General features: G+C 49.2%; 1 protein-coding gene across 1 annotated transcript in view; it reads right to left on the bottom strand.

Annotated features, from left to right (window-relative positions):
• ITPK1 (inositol-tetrakisphosphate 1-kinase) overlaps nucleotides 1-21,866 on the bottom strand; it is a 172,510-nt gene that overhangs the window by 50,431 nt on the left and 100,213 nt on the right. The window contains exon 3 of the mRNA XM_006839559.1: nucleotides 12,021-12,146. Within this exon, the coding sequence (XP_006839622.1) occupies nucleotides 12,021-12,146 (126 nt within the window). The remainder of the gene's footprint in view (nucleotides 1-12,020; nucleotides 12,147-21,866) is intronic.

Genomic DNA, 21,866 nt, shown 5'->3' with positions numbered 1-21,866 from the left:
GTCACTCCTTGGAAACCCTACACAGGGTCACCAACAGTTGGAACAGACTCAATGGCACTTAACAACAACAATATATGGGGCTCCAGGGTAAAGCAATAGACTGCAAGGTTGGTTTTAAGTACAAGGTTGGCAGTTCAAACCCAGCAGTGGCTCCTTGGAAACACCACATTTAGTAAATCACATATTTAGTAAAAGGTTTGCTGTGAGTCGAAACTGACTCCACGGCACTTTTTTGGTGCTTCAGGATAATGCACTTGACCTCAAAGTTGGTTTAAAGTACAAGGTTGACAGTTCAAACCTACCAGTTGCTCTTTGTAAACCCCACACAGAGTGGCTATGAGTTAGAACTGACTCAGTGGCATTTAACACCACCAACACATGGGGTCACACTGACAGCAGCAACTTGAAAGGTTAAGTAAAAGCTTAGGGGACAGTGTGTCTAAGCTAATGAGGGAACACTCTGGAAAAGGAGGCTGAGAATGGTTATACAAGTTGAAGAATGTAATCAAGGTCCCTGAATTCCTACATGTGGAGATGGTTAAATTGATGTATGTTCTCTTGTGTATCTTCTCAACAAATACAAAAAATAAGCTTTAAAAAGAGGGCATGAGGTAAAAGTTAAAATTATAAAATTCTTAGTGGTCCATCTCAATGACATTGGATTAGGTGGTGGTTTCTTAGACGTGCCGTCAAATAGCATGAGCAACCGAAAGAAAACAAGAGCTAAACCGGACTTCATCAAAATACAGACACTGGTTTCAAAATACACCATCAAGAAAGATTAACACCAGCAGCCACTACTAACCCCTCTGTTGTTGTCTATTGTTGCCGAGTGCCGTGGAGTCGGTTCCGACTCATAGCAACCCTGTATAGGGTTTCCGAGGAGTGGCTGGTGAGTTTGAACGGCGGACCTTGTGGTTCAAACTGACTTTGCGGTCCAGTACTTTATCCCACAGAGGCACACACCAAGACTCCTGAAAGGGGTATTAGAAGGTCCCAGATAGAGTGGCAGAATACGTGGGACAAAACTCAAAATTATATTAAGAAAAAGCCAGGGCTTACTGGATAGAAAGAAACTGGATGAGCCTGGCCCTCGACTGCCCTTCAGGCCTGGCAGGAACACAGCCTCCTCATGACCCAACTTTGAGCAAAGAAGTCGAGAGGTATACAGGAGGAACGTCAATGGTGGAATGGACAACCATTCAAACTCCAAGGGGCAACAAGGACCTAAGGACAAAGGTGAGAAGGGCTGGGAAGGTGGGTGGAAGGGCCTGGGAGCCACAGGGAGGAAGCGGGAGAACCGTCGGTCCATGGTGGGGGTGGAAATCATTGAGATGAAAGTGCATTTTCATTACTTGTTGAACGTAAAACTGATGATCCTGTCTGTAAACCTTCACTTAATTCACAATAGAAAAGTAAAAAAAGAAATGCAAAAAATTACCCACAGGAGGGGAAGCAGTTCTTGCAAATCATGTACCAGAGAAGAGACTTGTATCCACAATACATAAATGCACGAGATGCTAAAAAGATAAACTACTTCAAAATGGACAAACACTATTTTTAAATGGGCAAAGGGCTTCAAATAGGCACTGCTCCAAAGACAGAAAAAATGACCAACAAACACATGAACAAACGGATGCTCAGAGTCACTTGTCCTGAAGAAAATGCAAATCAAAACCACAAAGAGGTCCCACCACACACCCACTAGGATGGCTCTGACTCACAACAAAACAAATGTTGAGGAGGAAGTGGAGAAACTGGACGCCTCCGACGCTGCTGGCGGGAATGTAAAATAAGGCAGTTAGTTTGGGAAACTATCTGGCGGCTCCTCCAACACTTAAACACAGAGTTGCGGCATGACAAGGCAATTCCACTCCTCGGTCTATATATAGCCCCAAGAGAGACAAACGCAGAGGGCCACATCAAAGCATGGACAAAGACGTTCATCAAGGCATTAGTCATCATGGCCACAAGTGGTAGCCACCCAGATGCCCGTCAACTGACGAATGGATGGACAAATGTTAACGTGTCCACACAATGGAAGATTGCTCAGCGGGTCTATGTGCTAACATTCAGCCACCAAAGGAGCTTCCTGGATGAAAGCACTTAAATTATTTCTGTACAACTCCTGGGGGGGCTTTCCTGAGAAAGAAGGTACCCTTGGGTTTATTGCCCATGATCAATCCAGCCCAGCCCATCCAGACAATGGCACAAAGTCTAGCCCCCTCAGCTCGAAGGGGTGGGTAAAACCCAGGTTCCAAATCTCATCATCATGATGGGAGTTCTGACAAGATTCCAGGGTGAGCTATTAGTATTAATAATTACTCCAATAACTCAGTGATAGCAGCTGGCTTTCCCTAAACGCTCATTGTCACAGCTACTTGGCGGGAAGGGACATATTCAATCCTCACAACCACCCTGTGAATTCACTACCATTACCAGTCTCATTGAACAAACACATAAATGGCGCCTCAGAGCACAGGGACACCTGGTCCCTCAGCTGGGATGTGGCCGGGATGAGACTGGAATCCCCAGGCCACTGGGCTCGTGATCAGAAGCAGCCAGGGAAAGCCTTTGAACATGGGTTGGGATCATTCAGCTGCCTCGTTTTTAAGTTGATGATACAGAAGCTAACATCACACCCCAATTGGTACCAGCACGCAGCAGGTAAAGCGCCCAAAGAAGGCAGCTGTTTTCTTTCTGGAGGCAGAGTCACGGTTGGTCAGAACCGAGAAGGACCTCAGGGTAGCTCAGTCCAGCTGTGTCTTTTCAGAGAGACTGTGGAAAGTGGTCCAGGTCATGTGATGAACAAGAGGAGAGACTCTGGCCCCGAATACTCTTTCCATCACCCTATGGTCCAACCTGGTCCACTGTTCCCCTAGGTCTCCAGGGGCCACCCACAGCTAGAGCAGAGCTTCTGCATCTGTCCCCAACCGGATCAAGGTCAATGCGCATCCATGAAGGAGGACGCCTCTTGGGGAGTTAAGTAACAGAGCGAGATCCCAGTGGGTCCCAGCATGCTCTGAGGCCTGCTGGGGGGATCGAATGGCACAGAGGAGGACGCAGAAGTGGGTCCTGCCGAGGATGGACAATCAGGATGCAATGGAGTCACAAGCCATGGCACCTTCCAGGGCACAGGGGGCTCTGCAGGGAGGGCATGTCCAGGTGAGGAGGAGGGCGAACTGGGCTGAGCAGACCATCAAAGTTGTGAAGTCAGTTATGGTGGATGGACATGAAAGCAGCGGTGGCCAGGTCCAAATGTGCCCCAGGCCCAGACTTCCTGGCACCTCCTCTGGTGGACCAGAGCGGACACAGAGAAGGAGGGCAGAAAAGACTAGGTAAGGACATAGCATGCAGGTCCAGCCTCCACACTGCACTGCATTTGAACCCCACCTCTAGCAGGGGCAGAGAACCCCATTTTCCAGAGGGCCCAAGTGCTCCGTGTATGTGGTCATACACCCCCACCTGAAGGTGGATACCACCACAGTTGTCTGCCCAGGTCACTGAGCACAGGCCTGCTTTCCGCTTGCTGGGAGGAGGGATCTGTCCAGTATCCAGTGTCCAGTGTGAGGCTTTGCTCAGACTACCCGTTAAGCAATGCGAGTCATGAAGGGGAGAAAGTGGGAGGACCACTGTTCCCAGAACTGGCAGTGTCTGTGAGAAAACACCATTCCACCCAAGATGTAGCAGAATGTTTCATTTGCACCCTTGCCCCAGGCCCCCTTCTGCACACCACACCTCTCTTCCTGCCCCACATCTCAGCTCCAGATGTGTAAGTGGGAGGCTGTAGGGCATCAAGTCAATTCTAACTCATACTAACACTGTGATTAATATGTAATGGTGTTTATTGTCAAGTGAGTCCAGTGGGCTCTGACTCACAGTGACTCTGTACAGAGTTTCCAAGGAGCAGCTGATGAGTTTGAACCATCAGTCTTTTGGTTAGCAGTCCAGAGCGTATCTTACAGCACTGTACCAGGAGCCCACTAGCAATGAAGAGCCAGGAACAAATAAATAGTTCAACAGTTCAGTACATCTCAAACCCCGCTGCAAAGCAGTGATCCAAACACGGGTGAGGGCCCTGGCTACCAGCTCCCTTCCGGCAGGACCCTCTCCTCCCGCAAAGCCATGAAGGGGGCTCTAAACAAGCCAGGTCTGTTCCTAGCTGGTAACAGGGTCATTGAGTCTTGGGGTCTGCCTGGGGGCTTGACCTTTCAACAGATTAAGGGCACAAAATGTCACCAAATTTCCTGGAGCCGAAAGATATATTCATGGGTACTGTCCGCCCGGCTTGGCCTCAGCAACAATGGGCAGGCTATGTGGCTGACCTTCCATGGGGGTAATGGTCTCATGACCCAGGACAGCAGTGATGAGGGGACTGACCCCACAGCTACCCCAGGTTGAATCTGCTTTTCCAGCCAGGCTGCCCAGATGCACCAGGTCTGCCTCCAGCGGCACCATCAGGCCCAAGTTTCATCACTGGGGGGGGGAGGCAATCCCAGGATGGGGACCCTGTCCTCGGGCAGTCCCATACCATTCTAGACCCCTGTAAGCTGCTGCTCAGAGCCCCACTGAGGCACATCTGCAAAAGAGCATGAGTTACAATCCTGGGTCGGCCACTTTCAACCTGCGTGGCCTTGGGCACATTAACTTCTTCGGGCCTTAGTTTCCTCTCCTGCAAGTGGAGAAGAGAATTTCATTTTCCACAGCGCTGGCACAGGGACAAAATGGCAAGAGAGGTGAGGTGCCCAAGGGAGAGCAGGGCACATGGGACAGACATGCTCCATGAAGTGAACCAACTTCCCAGCCCACCCTTCCGGGAGTCCCCGATTCTTACTGTGACCCCCTAACAGGAGGTCAGGCACCTCCTAAGGAAGCTCATTTCAACTTTGTGGAGTGATTCGACTTACAACTTACTCAGATGTTATCTTCCGCATCAGAACCACCATCACCTTTGTTTCTCTGGCTTCCTCTCCATCCCTCCAGCACCCAGTAGAGAGCACAGCACTGGTAACTCAACAGTGCCAGGCAGCTGTGGCATCACCTCTGAACCACCAGGACTGGGTGCTGGGAGGGGCTCACCCAACGCTCAGGTCACGGCTCAAGGTCACCCTACTTGCCATCAGCATGTTCCCTGTGTGGCAAGTGGAGCAGCCCAGGTCCCGATGGGTGAACTGGTGAGAAGGGAAGCCAGGCCCTGTGTCCCAGTCCTTCTGGTTCCCACCCTGCCCCAAAAAGCCCGCTGCTGAGTCGATTCTGACTCGCAGAGAGGCCACAGAACAGAGCAGAACTGCCCCCAAGAGGGTTCCAACATTGCCACATCTTTCTCCCTCAGAGTGGCTCGTGGGTTTGAACCACCAATCATTCGTCAGCAACCCGACTCTTAACCTGTGTGGAACCAAAACAGGCAGATTCACTGCCATGGAGTCAATGCTGACTCAGGGCGTCCTGGTACAGGGTAAAGTTTCCCAGGCCGTAAATCTTTACTGGAGCAGAACACCTCAACCTTCTACCTCAGAGCAGCTGGTGGGTGTGAACTGCCAATCTTGTGGTTAGCAGTCCAGTGCTTATCCTACAGCACCGCCAGGGCTCCTTAACGTGTGTGGAAAGCAGTTAACATTTGTTTCCTCTTCTATAATCACTGCCACAGGGAGTCCAGTTACAGTGCTCCGTTCTGCAGGGGCAGTACACACAGACAGGCTGAGCAGGAGCTACGATTGTCACCAAGCGCATGCCGAAAGCCGGGCCAGTGCTCAGCACTCTGCATACATGTGAGCGCTCATGTGCACACACGCACTCATCATGAGCACACACACACATATGTGCCAGGCACTGTTCCTGAGACGACATGTGTCTTAATCCATTTCATCCTCACGACCATCCTACTAGGCGGCTTTGTTGTTGATGCTTCGTGCTATCAGAGTAGACTCTGACACCACCGTTAAAACTGTTGGCATGGCCCGAGTCGCTTGTTTCAGACCTCAGGATGGGGACCCCTGAGCAGGAACTGAAGGCTGCCGCCCAGATCACAGGGAGGAAACTCTAAGTAGGGAATGGAAAGGCTGTGCAAAGGCACTGAGGTGTGCGAGAGTTTGCAGCCAGCGCTGGAAGGCCAGAGGGGAAAGGGGGCAGTGAACAAGACCAATCTGGGGGCTTTCCTGTGGGCTGCATTAGGGAGCCTGGTTTGCATTGTAACTGAAGTGAGAAGGTAGGTCCTGGTGTGATCAGACTCGTGTTTGTCCCTGCTCATTTTTCTGGGGTCTCCACTCCAGCACTGGGAGCTTTCATCTGAATCCCCAGTTCTGGACAGTTTGCTACGTACTCTGCTATTGCGGGGCGACTCTCCTGGCATGACTGCTCGGACAACAAGGGGCCCCATGGCCATTTGGGGACAATTCAAGTCCTTCTGGCTCATCAAACTGGGGTATGGGGGAGGAGGGCATTCATTTCAAACTCTCAATTCTCTTCTGAGTCTACTTGGGTGAAACCACTTAATGGACCCCACCCCCCACCCCAGGCCTGGAAGCAGCCACGACAACCCTCTGGGCAACCCTGGGGCTGAAACAGACCTGAGGAGGAAAGTTACACCTGGACCACACCTGCCAGGTGGCTCTGAATACCACAGTAAGGAGGCCCCACTGCGCTAGAGGGCAGATGGCCCCCAGGGCCCCAAGCACTAAGGTAGGGATACCCTCACACCCAGCCCTTGCATGTGGTCTCAGGATATTTGCCCAATCTCTTCTCTGATAATCGTATTGCTGCCAAGGCACCGGGCAGCTGGCTCTACATGAACCTTAGAGGAGAAAAACAACTGAATCATCCCAAGGATTCTCCACGCCAAGGTATTCTGAGGTCAATCAAACAAAACTTATGGGAGGGGGGAGGGTTTCTATGACAACCAGTTTTACTAATCTACAATAAACCAGGACAACAACACACCCCCTAACCTGCCCACAAGGACAGCGGAGAAAGGCACAGACTCTCGGTTCTGAGAATTCCTTCCCATCCCTGGGGCCTGGAGGTTATTGGAAGAATGTTGGGGAGAGACTCCCAAGGGTAGAAAGTTCTAGAGCTGTCAGAAACTCATTGTTCTTGACCTGAATGCCACCAAACCGCCTCCCCAGGGGCCTGAATATTGCCTGTGGAGGAGACCTTTCTGCGGCAAGCCACCTCGGCTCTGCTCCAGTGTGGCTCGACATACCTCCGGGAAGGCCAGCTTTGCAAACCCAAGCCCTGCTTCTGCCTCTTCCTCTTCCGAGCAGCCTAAGCTCTCCCCCAACCCTGCCCATGTCCCCTTGAGAATGAACATTAGAAACAAGATGGGGAGACCAGTCTCCCTCCAGTCTACATGACAAAGATCTGGATTCAAATCTCTTATCTTTGGGCCCAGTGAGTAGCATTGGAGCTGCTGGTGGGAAGGGGCTGGTACAGTGCTCGGTGGTCTCCTCTCCACCTCACTCCGTTCTCTTTCTCTCCCTCCCTGACCCTCTTCCCTCACCCGCCCCATCCTTTCTCCTGTCCCTCACCCCCTACCCAACTCTCACCCCTATGCCTCAGCCCTCACCCCCTCTCTCTTTCCTGTCCTTTGTCCCCCCCCCCATCCCCTGCCCCTCACTTTCCCACCCCCATGCCATGTCCAGCCCTCAGGCCCTTTATTCTTCACCCCATCTTCTCTCCTCCACCTCTAACACACACACACACACACACACACACACAGGACTCTCCTCTTCCTGGGGTCCCGAGAAAGTGCAGTCTTTCACCCTTTTCCCCAAAGGATTGTTCTGTTGTCAAGGAAGGAAATGTCCTAGCTTATCAGACATCCGGCTTCAGCCAAAGCACTGGCTGCCCTGGGAATTCACCCTGAACAGAGAGCCTGGAAGGTTATGCTGAGGTCACCTGGGCCATCCCCCAGAGGCCCTAGAAGAGGGCTGTGGGGGTGTGCGGCTCCGGCTGGGACAGGCTCCAGGGACCCACCTGGAAGTTCACCAGAGAGGAAACCAGGCAGCTCCCTGATACCAAGAGCAGGGCACAGGGATCAGTCCCTCCCTGCTCAGTACTGTCTCACCCTGAGCGGTGCAACCGTTTGTCTGCCTGCTCAGGTGCACACTTGTAACTTGCTAAATAATGACCTACCGTGTACTCCAAGGAGCTCAGGTAGCATAGTGGTTACGAATCGGGCTGCGAACCGCAAGGTCAGCAGTTCGAAACTACCAGCAGTTCCACGGGAGAAAGATGAGGCAGTCTGCTCCCGTAAAGATTTACAGCCTCAGAAACCCTGTACAGGGTCACTATGAGTCAGAACTGATTCATGGCACATAACCACCAACCACCACCACCATGTACTCCAACCAAACAGTTTAAAATCATGAGAGGTGTGCACCAGGACTGTGTTCTTGCACCAGACTTACTCAATCTGTATGCTGAGCAAATAATGCAAGAAGCTGGATTATATGAAGACAAGCGTGGCATCAGGACTGCAGGAAGACTTATTAACAACCTGCGATATTTACATGATACAGCCATCCTTGCTGAAAACCAAGAGGACTTAAAATACTTGCTGAAGACGATCAAAGACCACAGCCTTCAGTATGAGTTTCACTTCAATGTAGAGACAACAAAAAATCGTCACCACTGGACCAATGAATAATACCATGATAAATGGAGAAAAGACTGAAGCTGTCAAAGACTTCATTTTGCTGGGATCTACCATCAACACTCATGGAAGCAGCAATCAAGAAATTAGACGACGTATTACATTAGGCAGATCTGTTCTAAAGACCTCTTTAATGTGTTTAAGAGCAAAAAATGTCAGTTTGAGGACTAAGGTGCACCTGACCCAAGCCATGGTATTTTCAATAGCTTCATATACATGTGAAGGTTGGACGATGGATAAGGACCATAGAATTGATGCATTTCAGTTATGGTATTGTTGTTGTTGTTATGCGCCGTGGAGTCGGTTCCGACTCATAGTGACCCTGCACAGGGTTTCCGAGGCTATAAATCTTTACGGGAGCAGACTGCCTCATCTTTCTCCCGTGGAACAGCTAGTAGTTTCGAACTGCTGACCTTGTGGTTCGCAGCCCGATTCGTAACCACTACGCTACCAGAGGTATTAGGGAAGAATATTAAAATTACCATGGACTCCCCTCTAAAATTGAAACTCAAAGGGAACAAATGAGCAGGCATGTAAGCTTTCTGGAGACCACGCTGGTCGCCTGGAGAGTGGAAGAGAGGGAAAGGCAGCAATGAAGATATGGGCCGAGTTCAACCATGTTCCATACACTCTCATTAACCTGGAGATGAGAGAGAGAAGAGGAAGGGCTGGTTGGTCTGAAGTGTGGTGAGACCTGGGGACTTCTGAGCCCAAGGATAAGGACCTAGCCACGGAGGGCTACAGCTGAGAGTGACGTGTCCAGCTGATATGAAGTGAGGGGAGATGCACAAGAACGCCCACACTTGCTGATAGTACCCATTTGACCTAGCTTTGATGACTTGATAATCAGAACTCGACTACCGGAAGATTTAAAAAAAAAATTTTTTTTTAAATCAAGGAAACAAGTGTAAATTGTTACAATTTGATGAACTTGACCTATACTTATGGATGTAGTAGCTCAAAATAGCAACTGAGAGGGAAAGAGTCTCCACATCAAGCATCAATGCTATCACCTCTGTATACAGGATTGATGGAGACAGACAACTTAGACACTAGCTACCTAAAATGGGGGGCTGTAAAGGTACAAAGTGATTGGCTTCAAGTTTTCAAGAGGGAATTTAGTCTCAGAGTGTGAGGGTGAAGGAGGAAGCCCCACTGAATAGTTTGTATCTTGTCTAGATGGGTCTGGAGAAGAGAGACAGGGATCAGATTCTTATAATTCAGTAGTGAGTAACTGTTATCATGACTAATTGTGATTGTCACAACCGCAAAGGTAGAAGCTTTGGAACATACAGGGGGGAGTAGTTAATCTTACAGTCCCGAAACAGAGGACCCTAGGACCATCAAGGCAGAAGAGCCTGAGCTCAATGTGGAAGCCTATGCGGAGAAGCAGTGACACCAGAGATGGAGACAGAGATGACGACACTGAGAAACAGCAGCTGAGGACTCTAGAGTCATGGAAAGAGAAAGGCTGTGTTGTGTGCTGGCAGCAGCCAGATGCTGGTGGCCAGGAGGAAGGCTCGGAAAATGTGTCCTTTGATTCTATATTCCTGAGTGTTTTTGTGTACATCCCCCAGTACTAGCCCCCCAAAAAAATCCCCAGAGAGTATAGAAGCAAATATTGTTGAATGATGATGCACGGAGGGGATTGTAATCATTGCAATGAAACAATGAATGTAAAAGTGATGTTCCCCCATGTAAAATATCACTCAATTTACAATAAAAACTTGAAAAAAAAAAAAACGGAGCATGGACTGCTAGAAGAGCAAACAAATCTGTGTTGTCAGAAGTGTGGCAAGAACGTTCCTTAGCAGTCAGGATGGGGAGACTTCGTTATCTCAAACTTGGGGCATGTAACCTGGAGGGACCAGTCCGTAGAGAAGGACATCATGCTTGGTAAAGTGGACGGTCAGCAGAAGAGAGAACCCCAATGAACTGGATTGGCAGAGTGGCAGCAGCAAAGGGCTGAAGTTTAACAATGATTATGGGGTTTGGCAGAGGGCTGAGCAGTTTTTTCGTTCTGTTGTGTGTAAGATCGCTACTGAGTTGGAACCAAATAGTCAACAGCCACCACCATGTCGCGGGCACTTGCTCGGGGCACACACTTGCTATACTCTGTGCTGAATATCATATACTGCGGACTGTCAGAACAAACCACTGTGTGTTAGAAGAATTACAGCCACAATGCTCCTTAGAAGCCAGGATGGAAAGACTGTGACGTACTCTGGACACGTTGTCATGTCAGGAGGGACCCACCCCTGGAGAAGGACATCATACTTGGTAGAGGGTTAGTATAAAATAGGAAGACACTCTGTTAGATGAATTTACACTGTGGCTAAACCGATGGGCTTAAACGTAGCAAGGAGTGTGCGGACAGTGCAGAAGCAGATAGTTCTTCACTCTGTGGTAATAAGGTTGCTGTGAGTCAGAACTGATTTCATGACAATGTGTCATTTCTCCACCCAACAACTGTATAAGGTTTTCCTCTTATTAGAGCCACTTTTCAGATAAGAACACTGAGGCTCCAAGGGCCCTGTGAAAAATGCCAGCAATTGGTATGGACTTTAGACCATAGGCAAGGTACAACCTCTTCAAGTCAGGGTGCGAGGACAACCCCCCTGAGGGTGGGAAAGCCACTGGACCATGACCACAGGTAAGTAGAAATGTAGAGGGGATAGGGTGTGAGTCAAGGAGTGAGCTGAGAGTCGCTGGAACCAGACGGAGGCTGAGGGACCTGAGGGACATCATGGGGTCCTGAGAGACAAGAGGGAGGCTGAGGGGAGGTCCAGGTCATCAAGCCTAAATACTTAGCAGGAGTGCTGCTGTGTGAGAGAACCCATCCCCTTGGTCCCAGCAAACGAAAACAAGCTCGTCAGACTTCCAGTGGTGGCACCCTAGAGAGTGTTGGCTCCAGCATCCCCTCCCCTAGAAGGCCTTGGGAAGCCTCCACTAACAATATGATCATTTTTCATAACCCTAGAGCTACTTTCCAGGGGAATGAGTCACATCTTGTCCACAGGGGGAAAGGTACAGGGAAAGATGATAGCCGACCAAGGAGACTCGCCCGGCGGGTCAGGACATGAGGGGTTGAAGGAGGGGACATGGAGGGGACGCGGCAGGGACATCAGGTCACTGAGACACTTGACACCACGCTGGACTTCAAAGAAGAACATATGCGATGTTCAGAAACACTCACACACTGTATTCAGCCACAGTCTCCACTGAGACAACACCGCAGGAATCAGGCCAGCTTGCCCCCTCTCTCTTCCCTGTACTGACTCAGGTGGGGGTGGGGGTCAACCCCCATTGCACACCCTTTTTTCCTCGGGGGGCAGAGCTACTTCTAGGACTGCACAGAGCCCCTCCCTACCTGGAACCGGTGTACCAGCTCCAGAGACTGGCTGTCGTTCTGATCCGCTTCAAGGATGACATCGGTCAGCTTGTGGATAATGACATCCAGGGGGCCCTGCTCCTCAATTGGCCGGCTGAGGTTCAACTGCGAGGGGGGACACAGAGAAAAAGAATAGTGTCAGCACTGGACCCCACAACGCCCATCCTATCCCCTGCATCCCCTCCACCTGTCATGGGAAATGCAGACCAGATCAACAGACAAATCCCACACGTGCCTCCCAACTCTTCCTGGTTCTATGCCCTAAGTCACAGGTTCCCAGGATGCATGCAGACAACACACAAATGGAATGAAGGAAGACAGAAGTTTCTCCAGGTAACAAAGGTGTCACCTATGAAAAGCATTTTATAGAGAAGCATTCCTTGAACACGTCCCCAACCATCTAGATCTTTCAGGAACGGGAACTAGGGATCAGAGCAATGAAGTAGCACAAGAAAACCACCCAGCTTGATTGGACTTAGATCCACCTGATTCCAAAGTAGAGCCTCATTCCACAAAACCACATTTTAAATTGTGTGATCTTCCCAAATCTCAGCAGCAATGTGGGGAGAAACCAGCAGCTTACAGAACACATTAAAATCGGGACTCGTCCCAACCACGTGAAGGAGACAGGTTGCTCTGTTGGATCTTCTTGCTCCACCTGGGGATGGGGAATGTGTTTTATCTTTTCAAGAGCTTAGGGGGTTTGGACATCCCAGAGGAACCAGCGCCACCAGCTGACAGACAACCAGCATCACCTGAACCCAAGGCAGAAACACCTGCCAGCAACTGGGGCAGCCTACCAACCAACTTCCCAACCCACCAGGTCTGCCCCAGCACGAGGCCACCGCCACCTACAGGGCCAGTCTCTCAAGGCAGTGGGACCAGCATGTACTCTGGCTAACCCCCAGATGGCCTCAGCAAGGACCAGTGCAGGCCACAAGCCCCACCCCCAGCCCCAAGTGGGGCTCCCCGCCAAGATTCAGAGCTGACTTTTCAATGTGGTTAGTAAAGAAATCACAATGACAGTGCCAAGAATCCACTCTAAGTGCTAAAAGCTCACTCACATTTATTCCATTTCCTAACCACTTTATGAGAGATGTATTTGCGCAACCAAAGCAAGCCGAGAACAGAGACCTTACAAGTCTGCCTGAGCTCTCCCAGCATGCAAGCAGTGAGCTCTGTTATAGATGCAGACTGGAAGCTGTGCTTGGCATTCTGGCTTGAGCCCCCATTCCAACCCTCTCCATTCTCTGGGTGCTCGCTCTGTGCCCTGAAGTTATCCCTCCAGAGATTCTCCACCTCTTGTGAGTTTCCCTTGGACCTGTTCACACTTGTACTTGTTCTTTATGAAACTCTCTTCCGCTTACACCTCTGGGACATGTCAGTGCTTTCCTGTGGGGCCACTGGTGCCCTCAACTCTTCATTCTCATGCTTGCCAGGAAAGATGTTAAGGAATTCTCTTCTACCAAATACAATCTCCTGGTCTTCACAATAAGAACATATTGAGGAGTACTCCTTGTGTTCCACGTGCACCAAACAGAATAAGAAATGGGACCAGTTGAAAGTTGGTGGTCTCTCTTGGAGTTAGGAATGTGGAGAGACCTCGTGGATGAGGAGGAGAAGGGTCTTTAGAGAGCCAGGCACTTGCTCGTCCTCCCAGCCAGCTGAAGAGTCAGTGATTTTCCCTATCTTCACGGACCAGAACTCCAAGAGACACGGCCAGCTAAGGCCAAGGTGAGAGTAGCCCGGCCAGGTCTGGACTGAGGCCGTCTGCAGAGCAGTTCTTCTATCCATAGTCTTCGTAGCTCCCACCAAAGTGTTTTGTTTTTCCCCTGGTGGGGGTAGAAAAGAAAAAGTGGGAGAAGATGCTGACAGGATTATAGGATCCTGCTCTGAGTGGTTGTTCACAGGGTTGACTGGGATTGTAAAAACTTGGAACTCTAACACGAGTATAAAATGGGTCATCTCAGACACAGAAATGGGGATCTCACTACCATCAGGAGTGGGGTGTGGCCTCTGGATTCTCAGATCCCTGCACATGGAACCTCCTCAGCCCAGGGAGGAGAGGCAGAGGAGGAGCAGCTGCAACGGGACCCACAGCCAGAGCACGGGACAGAGCGTTGGGCTTCGCAGCCCATGGAGCACGGTGACTGTCTCTGAGTGGAGTGGGGTGCCTCCGGACACTTCAGTGGGGCTCACCCACGGAGCTAGAGCTGAGCGCCTTTGGGCATTTGTTAGCAGCCCTGGAGTACGCTGTGCTGTAAGGAGCTCTGGTAGCGTAGTGGGTACGAGTTGGGCTGCTAATCTCAAGGCCAGAAGTTGGAAACTCCCAGCTGTTCTGTGGGAGAAAGATAAGGCTTTCTGCTCCCGTAAAGATCTACAGCCTCAGAAACCCTATGTAGGCTTACTCTAAGTCAGAACCAACTCCGCCAAAAAAGTGGTACTGCAACGTCGGTGGTTCAAGCTCACCAGCTGCTCCTTGGAAACCCTAAGCAGGGTCGCTATGGATCAGAAATGACTCGATGGCACATAACGTTAACAACAACAACAAAAAGGGCTTTCTAACACTGCCAGCGCAAGGCAAAGTCCACAGAGCCCAAGCCGAGGCCCAGAGAGCGCCCAGCCTGTGGGTACGACAGAGGAGACATTGTCATGACTGGAAGAACTGTGCCCTGAACATTCTGACCCTGAATTATAACCTGATGACTTCCCTAATAAACCCCACTCTCTGTGAGGGAGTGGGGTCTGAGATCTACGTGGCCACAGGACCCAGCTGAGTGCTGGAGAGGAAAGGCTGGTACCCTGTCTACCCTGCCCAATGCCCAGGGCTCCCCATCAGTCAAGCCGCCAACATCCTGCACCTGGGCATGGCCCAGACCATCATCCCTGGGCCTCAGTTTCCCCTTGCATAAAAGCAGGGTACTATAGAGGCTGTCAAGGAGCTCTGGTAGTGTAGTGATTACGAATCGGGCTGTGAACCTTAAGGTCAGCAGTTCAAAACTAGCAGCCACTCCGCAAGAGAAAGACAAGGCTTTCTGCTCCCATAAAGATTTACAGCCTCGGAAACCCTGTACAGGGTCGTTATGAGTCGGAACCGACTCCACGATACTTAACAACAACAACATAGAGACCGTCTGCTTCTACAGTGGATTCCACTTTAAAACCAGCCCCTTTTCGGTAAAACAGAATCTAAGGAAGAATGAGAAGCTGGTGGAGAGTGGAAACTTGGGCAACAAACAGCCAACCCTCCAACGGCACATGGGTACAACCCACTTCTCCTGTAACCAGAACTCTAGGGTGATTGGAACCATAAATTTATTGTTGTTATGTGCCGTCGAGTGGATCTGACCCACAGCAACCCTGTATAGGATTTCCAAGGAGCGACTTGTGAGCTTGAACCACCAACTTTGTGGTTCAAACTGACTTTGCAGTCCAGCGCATTAGCCCACAGCACCACACCAGACCCGGGGACCATAAATGGGAGTCCAGTATCAGATTGAGACAGCCACAGACAAGGAGAATGAGGTCAGGCAGTAGAGCCAGGCAACATGCCCCGGGGCGGTCAGAACGGGCACATCCCCAAAGAGAAGCTTCCAGCTCTGCTGTTAGCATGGGGACAGGGCAGGCACCAGCCCAAAAGAAATCCCTTAAGTCTGGGGGACTGGGGTGGTCAGAGGAGGGTTCCCAAGGCTCTGTCCTCACAACCATGGCTGTTTGGAAAATAAGCTCTCCGTGTTCCCGGTTGCTCTGCTGAAGGTAAACAGTTGAGTTCTGGAAGTCGGCCATCTTCCTTTGTATATTTTCCAAGTAAAACCCTTTCACGAGAATAGCAGCTTGGGACACACACTGGCCTGGTCTCCGGGACAGCCGGTTCTCCCCGGCGGAGGCTTTGCCTGAGTGGAGGTTTCGGAGGCTCGAATTGCTCCATCAGCATCCACTTTGGCAGCCAGACACTGCCAAGATTGCCTCAAAACCTGCTCTGTGCCCTCAGTTTTCCCATTCACAACACAAGGGTGTTATAAGCTAGTGGAAGTGATTCGACAGATGTTGTGAGTGGTGGCTATTCAGCAGAACAATCTGCTGCTTAATTTAACCAGAGCTTTGAACCAGTTCAAACTGATTCAGTCAGGATCGACACAGCAAATTCGGAACAGACTCAAATTTGCAAAACGTGGATGTACCAGAAGGATAATCATAGCAGGAAAAATTAGGGATTGCAGCCCTGAGTGGGAGATTCTGAAGAGGCATACTGAGCTCTCGCAGAAGCCTGCTGTGGGAGGTTGGCTCATGGCCAGGACTGTGGCGCGCAGAATGCATTCAAAGCTGAGCAGCCTGCCACCATCTCTGAGCGGGACACCGCTGTTTCTAACTCTGCCACTGAAGAAATCTGGTTGCTAGGCAAGGCACATCCTGCTCTTGTTTCTAAGAAGGAGATTATGTTTCCAGCACAGTGTCCACTTGTAATTTTTCCCATTTTAGTTACTTTTTTTTTTTTTTTAACTTTTTACTGTGAATTGAGATAAGGTAACAGAACAGATCACCAGTTTTACATTCAGCAAATCATCTACTTTGTTTCATTATATGGTTGCAATCCCTTCCCTGCACCAGCAGTTATCTCTCTTCACTTTAACCACTGCATTTCTTCCTGCTCTGGTTATCTGCTGTTCAGTACACCATTCCCACATTTTACAAATTGGGGCCCTTTCTAGTTTCACTTGAGCGATCATGGCTTAACAAGGAAGAAACACTTCAAAGTCCTGACATTTCCTGGGCACCTACTGTGTGCCAGGACAATTGGGGGTAAGGGTGTGGACAGAATTTTCTGTCAGCCTTATTATGATCCTCTGGGCTCACTCTGGAAGCAGACCTAGGTGACTGGACCCACATGCTTCTTCACCTACTCCTAGAACGCCCTCCCACTCTTCACCACCCGCCTGTCCAGAGTGACCTCTTAGGCACTTCCCCACTCCCAGCTCACAAGCCCGCTCCTTTCTCAGACGTCTCAGTGCACTCACGCAAACAGATTGTATCAATGGCCCCTCGCCTAACCCCAGAGCCCTTTGCACACCCTCCAGGATTGTGCGACAACTTTCTATTGTACACCTCTTTCTTATTCTCGGCCTCAAAGAGATTGCAAGATCCCCAGAGAGAAGGCAAAAGATTGGCATTCCACGACCTAGAACTATAGGCAAGTACTTGATAAACACTTGCTTAGTGCAATTGGTTGCCTTAAAGCCAGCGTGAAGGACTCAGTGGAGTTTGAGGGAGTGGGTTGCTATTGTCTTATCTGGTAAGAGGTTGAGTGGTGAAAGAAGGCGGGGGAAGACTTGGGTTTTGTTCTGCATTAACTATGTCCTCTAAAAAGGTAAGGTGAACTTCTAACCTCTGTACCTGTATAACTGTGACCTTGTTTGGAAATGGGGTCTGTAAAGTTATTATCAGTTATGGTGTCATGCTGGAGGAGGGTGGTTCTGATTCTGTTTGACTGATGTCCTTATAAACAAGAAGAGAAGGCACTGACCCAGGAAGGATGCCAAGTGATGCTTCAGCCACAAGCCAAGAAACACAGGCTACAGAGAAGCTGCAAGAGATGAGCAAGCCCTTCCACAGAGACCACAGAAGCACAGCCTGGCTGAGAGGTTGATTTGGTTTCTGGTGTCTGGCAGTCCTGGGCCACTAACACAGACCTCCACACACAGGTGGCACAGGAAGGTGTAACCCAGGTACAAGCTGCAGCCATAGAGATATAAAAGACATCTGCATTAAACACTCTTCTAATGTCTGGGAATTCAAATGCATCAGGTGCCCCCAGACAGCAATCTCTGGTTAGCATACTAAAAGGAGTGATCTGGGACCCATAATCCAACAAAACTACTTCCTTTGTCATGTGGGGATAGAACATAGGCAAAACTACACAGTCCAGCTTCCTTTGCAGCTGGGTGAACATGTGACTGGGTTCTGGCCAATTACATTCCATTACATGTTCATAGATCTGGCCTATAAAACTTCCTGAGAGATCTCACCTTAGCTTCACCTGCAGGCTGAAATCACAGAATCCTGTGGAGGCTTTCCAGGCCTTGGGGGAAGCATTTCTGTGTGAGATATACACAACTAATCAATTTTTATTGTGGTAAGCCACTAAGATTTTGGCCTGTCTAGTACAGCCCAATGGAGCCCTGGGCAGCGTTATGGGTTAGGTGTTGGACTGCATTTCAAACCCACCAGCCACTCTGTGGGAGAGAGAAGAGGCTGTCTGCTCCTATAAGATTTAAAATCTATAAAGGAAATGAAAGAAACGAGAAGGTAAAAGAGATGAACAGAAAATTTCAAAAGGCAGCTTGAGAAGACAAAGTCAAATATTATAATAAAATGTGCAAAGACCAAAAGAGAGCAACAGTCTCAGTATTTCTTGAGCTAAAAGAACTGAAGAAAATATTCAAGCCTCCACTTGTAATACTGAAAGATTCTATGGACAAGTACTAATGATGCAGAAAGGATCAACAGAAGATGGAAGGAGTACACAGTCACTGTACCAAAAAGGAAATGGACACTGTCCAACCAGTTCAAGAAACAGCACATGATCAAGAGCCAATGATACTGAAAGAAGAAGTCCAAGGTGCGCTGAAGGCACTGGCAAAGAACAAGGAATTGATGGAACACAAATTGAAATCTTTCAACAGACTGATGTAGCCCTGGAGACACTCGCTCATCTATGGCAAGAAATCTGGAAGACTGCTTTCATGGCCAACTGAATGGAAGAGATCTGCATTTGTGCTCATTCTAAAGAGGGGTGACCCTACAGAATGTGTAAACTGTCGGACAATATCATTAATATTGCATCCAAGTAAAATTTTGCTAAAGATAATTCAAAACAGGTGCAACTGTTTAGAACTGCTAGAGGTTCAAGCCAGATTCAGATGAGGACACTGAATGAGGATTATCACTGTTGATCTCAGATAGATCTTGGCTGAAAGCAGAGAATACCAGAAAGATGTTTATCTGTGTTTTATTGACTATGCAAAGGGTTTCAACGGTGTAAGTCATGACAAGCTACGGACATCACTGCAGAAAATGAGTGTTCTGGAACATTTAATTTTGTTCATGAGTAACCTGTACATAGACCAAGAGGCAGTCATTTGAACAGAAGGGACACAGAATGTTCAAAAAAAGGAAAGGTGTGCACTAGGGTTGTATTCACTCACTATATTTATTCAATCTGTATGCTGAGCAAGTAATTTGAGAAGCTTGATGATAGCAAGAAAAACAGATGAGTGGAAAACTCAATAACAATCCGTGATACGTAGAGGATACAACCTTGCTTGCTGAAAGAGAAGAGGACTTAAAGTATTTATTGATGAAGATCAATTGATGAAGATCAAAGACCACAGCCTCCAGTATGGGTTGCACATCAAAGTAAAGAAAACAAAAATCTTCACCACTGGACCAATAAACAGCATCATGATAAATGGAGAAAAGACTGAAGTTGTCAAAGACTTCATTTTGCTTGGATCCACCATCAACACTCATGGAAACAGCAGTCAAGAAACCAAACAATGTGCTGCATTGGGCAAATCTGCAGCACAAGACCTCTTTAAAGTGTTCAAGAGCAAAGATGTCATAATGATGACATGTGAAAGTTGCACAATGAATACAGAAGGCTAGAGAAGAATTGATGCATTTAACTTACGGTGTTGGGAGAAAAATATTTAAGGTTACAATGGGCTGCCAGAAGAATAAACAAATCTTTGTTGACAGAAGTACAGCCAGAATGCTCCTCAGAAGCCAGGATAGCAAGACTTTGTCTCTTATGTTTCAGACATATCATCAAGAGGGACCAGTCCCTAGAGAAAGACATCATGTTAGGAGAAGTGGAGGGTCAGCAAAAAAGAGAAAGACCCCCCAATAACATGAACTGGTTCAGTGACAGCAGCAATGGGCTCAAGCATAACAAAGATTGTGAGGTTGGCTCAGTGTTTTGTTCTGTTGTACGTAACGTCACTATGAGTTATAACAGGCTCGAGGGCACCCAACAGCCACAACAGAGTCAGGATGGAATCTACTTCATTGTTTTTGTTGCTAAGTGCCATCAAGATGGTTTCAACCCATGGCAACCCTACACAGGGTTTTCAAGGAGTGGCTGGTGAGCTTGAACTGCTGACCCTACCGTTCAAGCGACTTTGCAGTCCAGCGCATTAACCCACAGCGCCACACTAGTGGGTAATACAGCCCAAAGGAGCCTTGGTGGCACAGTGGTTAAGCATTAATTGAAAGGTCAGTGGTTCAATCTCACCATCTGCTCTAAGGGAGATGGATGGGGCAGTCTATCCTGTGGGCAGGTCCTACTCTGTTATGCAGGGTCATGATGAGCTGTCAGACAGCTCAAAAGGGGAAGCACATGTTGGGGGAGTCGGGGGAGGAGGAGGAGACAAAGCTGACTGAAGCTACATGGGGGCGTGCGGCTCAAGATGAGATCAGAAGAAGCTACTAGCTCCCCCTAGGATTCCCCAGGCTATGCCTCCTGTTGTCCCTTCCCCCCCAGACTCGCACACATGCTGCCCTGGAGTAATCACGGTTGCTAACTGCAGTGTTGCTGGCACAAGAGGACAATCCACATGATCTGCTGCAAGTTGGACGGTTGTGAGTCAGAGTCTTCAAGGCTACTTTTCGTAAGTCAATTCCACGCCTTTCTCCCTACCCCATCAAGACTGAAGGGCACTATCCCCACTGAAGGGCACTGTCCAGGAATCAAACTTAGTTTCCCACTCTCTTATCCCTAAATCCACTTTCCTCAACTGGTAACTTTTCAGTTGTGCCTTCAAATGGAAGTCACCGTATATCAAAAGCTTTGGGTGGCCCTGGATGAAAGGTACGTGGGCCTGAATGAATTCCAAGTTGTACCTCAGCAATCCCCAAGGACCTGGGCACAGTGCCAAAGCTGCCAGGTCTCATGTGGGAATGTCCCACAAAGAGAAGCCACTCTCCCCTGAAGGAAAAGGCAGGTCTGGGAGACTCGTGGGCGGGTCACCAGGGATGTGTTTGTCAGTGGGTTTGGTTCTAGGAGGAGGAACAGGTAGAAGACACAGGAGCCTTTCCCTGGGAAGATCAACTCTCACTCTCAAAAAAAAGCTCAGCGTCCCTCAGAGCTGGGAGTTACTTGGGTTGGCCTCCAAGGCATCAGGAGTTAAGATCAGCAGACTGTGTCCAAAACTGGGGGTGGGAGGGGGCTGTCCTGAACATCCTCTAACCCAATTCTTCAATTTCTCCATAACTGGTTTCCAATTACTGGGGTAATGGGTAGGAACTGCTGCCATCTGGCACCAGCAGACAAATAGGTAATCTTCTCCCCCAAAAGGTGAGGGGTCAGGGCTAATGGGTTTGAATGAAGGTTCCTTGTGGCTCCCAAGTTCTATGACTCTGTGAGTAGACTTTATTTCGAAAGGTCAGGAAAAGTTACGCCCACTCAGCAAGCATGGTTCCTCGAGAAATGAACTAATCCAAACGTCTCAGAAATTGAGGAAGCCCTGGGCCCAACACTGCTGAGCCAGGTTTAAGAGTAGCTTACCAGGATAAACACGTCTGTGCTCCTTGACCCAGCAAACACACGCCTGGGATGCTGGCTGAAGGAAACAATCAACAGGCAAAAACCACTCTTGGCACAGGGAGGTCCTCTGAGGCCACATTTACAGGCAGGAAGATGTAAAATAAATAACTTAAATATGCACAATCAAAGTGCTAAGTAACCAGCCAGGACTGAAGGCTTTGCTTTAGCTGCTCTGCACTTACGAGCATCTGCAGATGAAAAGCTGACCAATGAAAGAGGAACAG

Source organism: Chrysochloris asiatica, unplaced genomic scaffold (assembly GCF_000296735.1).
Source record: "Chrysochloris asiatica unplaced genomic scaffold, ChrAsi1.0 scaffold00025, whole genome shotgun sequence".
NCBI lineage: Eukaryota > Metazoa > Chordata > Mammalia > Afrosoricida > Chrysochloridae > Chrysochloris > Chrysochloris asiatica.
This window is presented reverse-complemented; position numbering and strand designations above follow the sequence as displayed.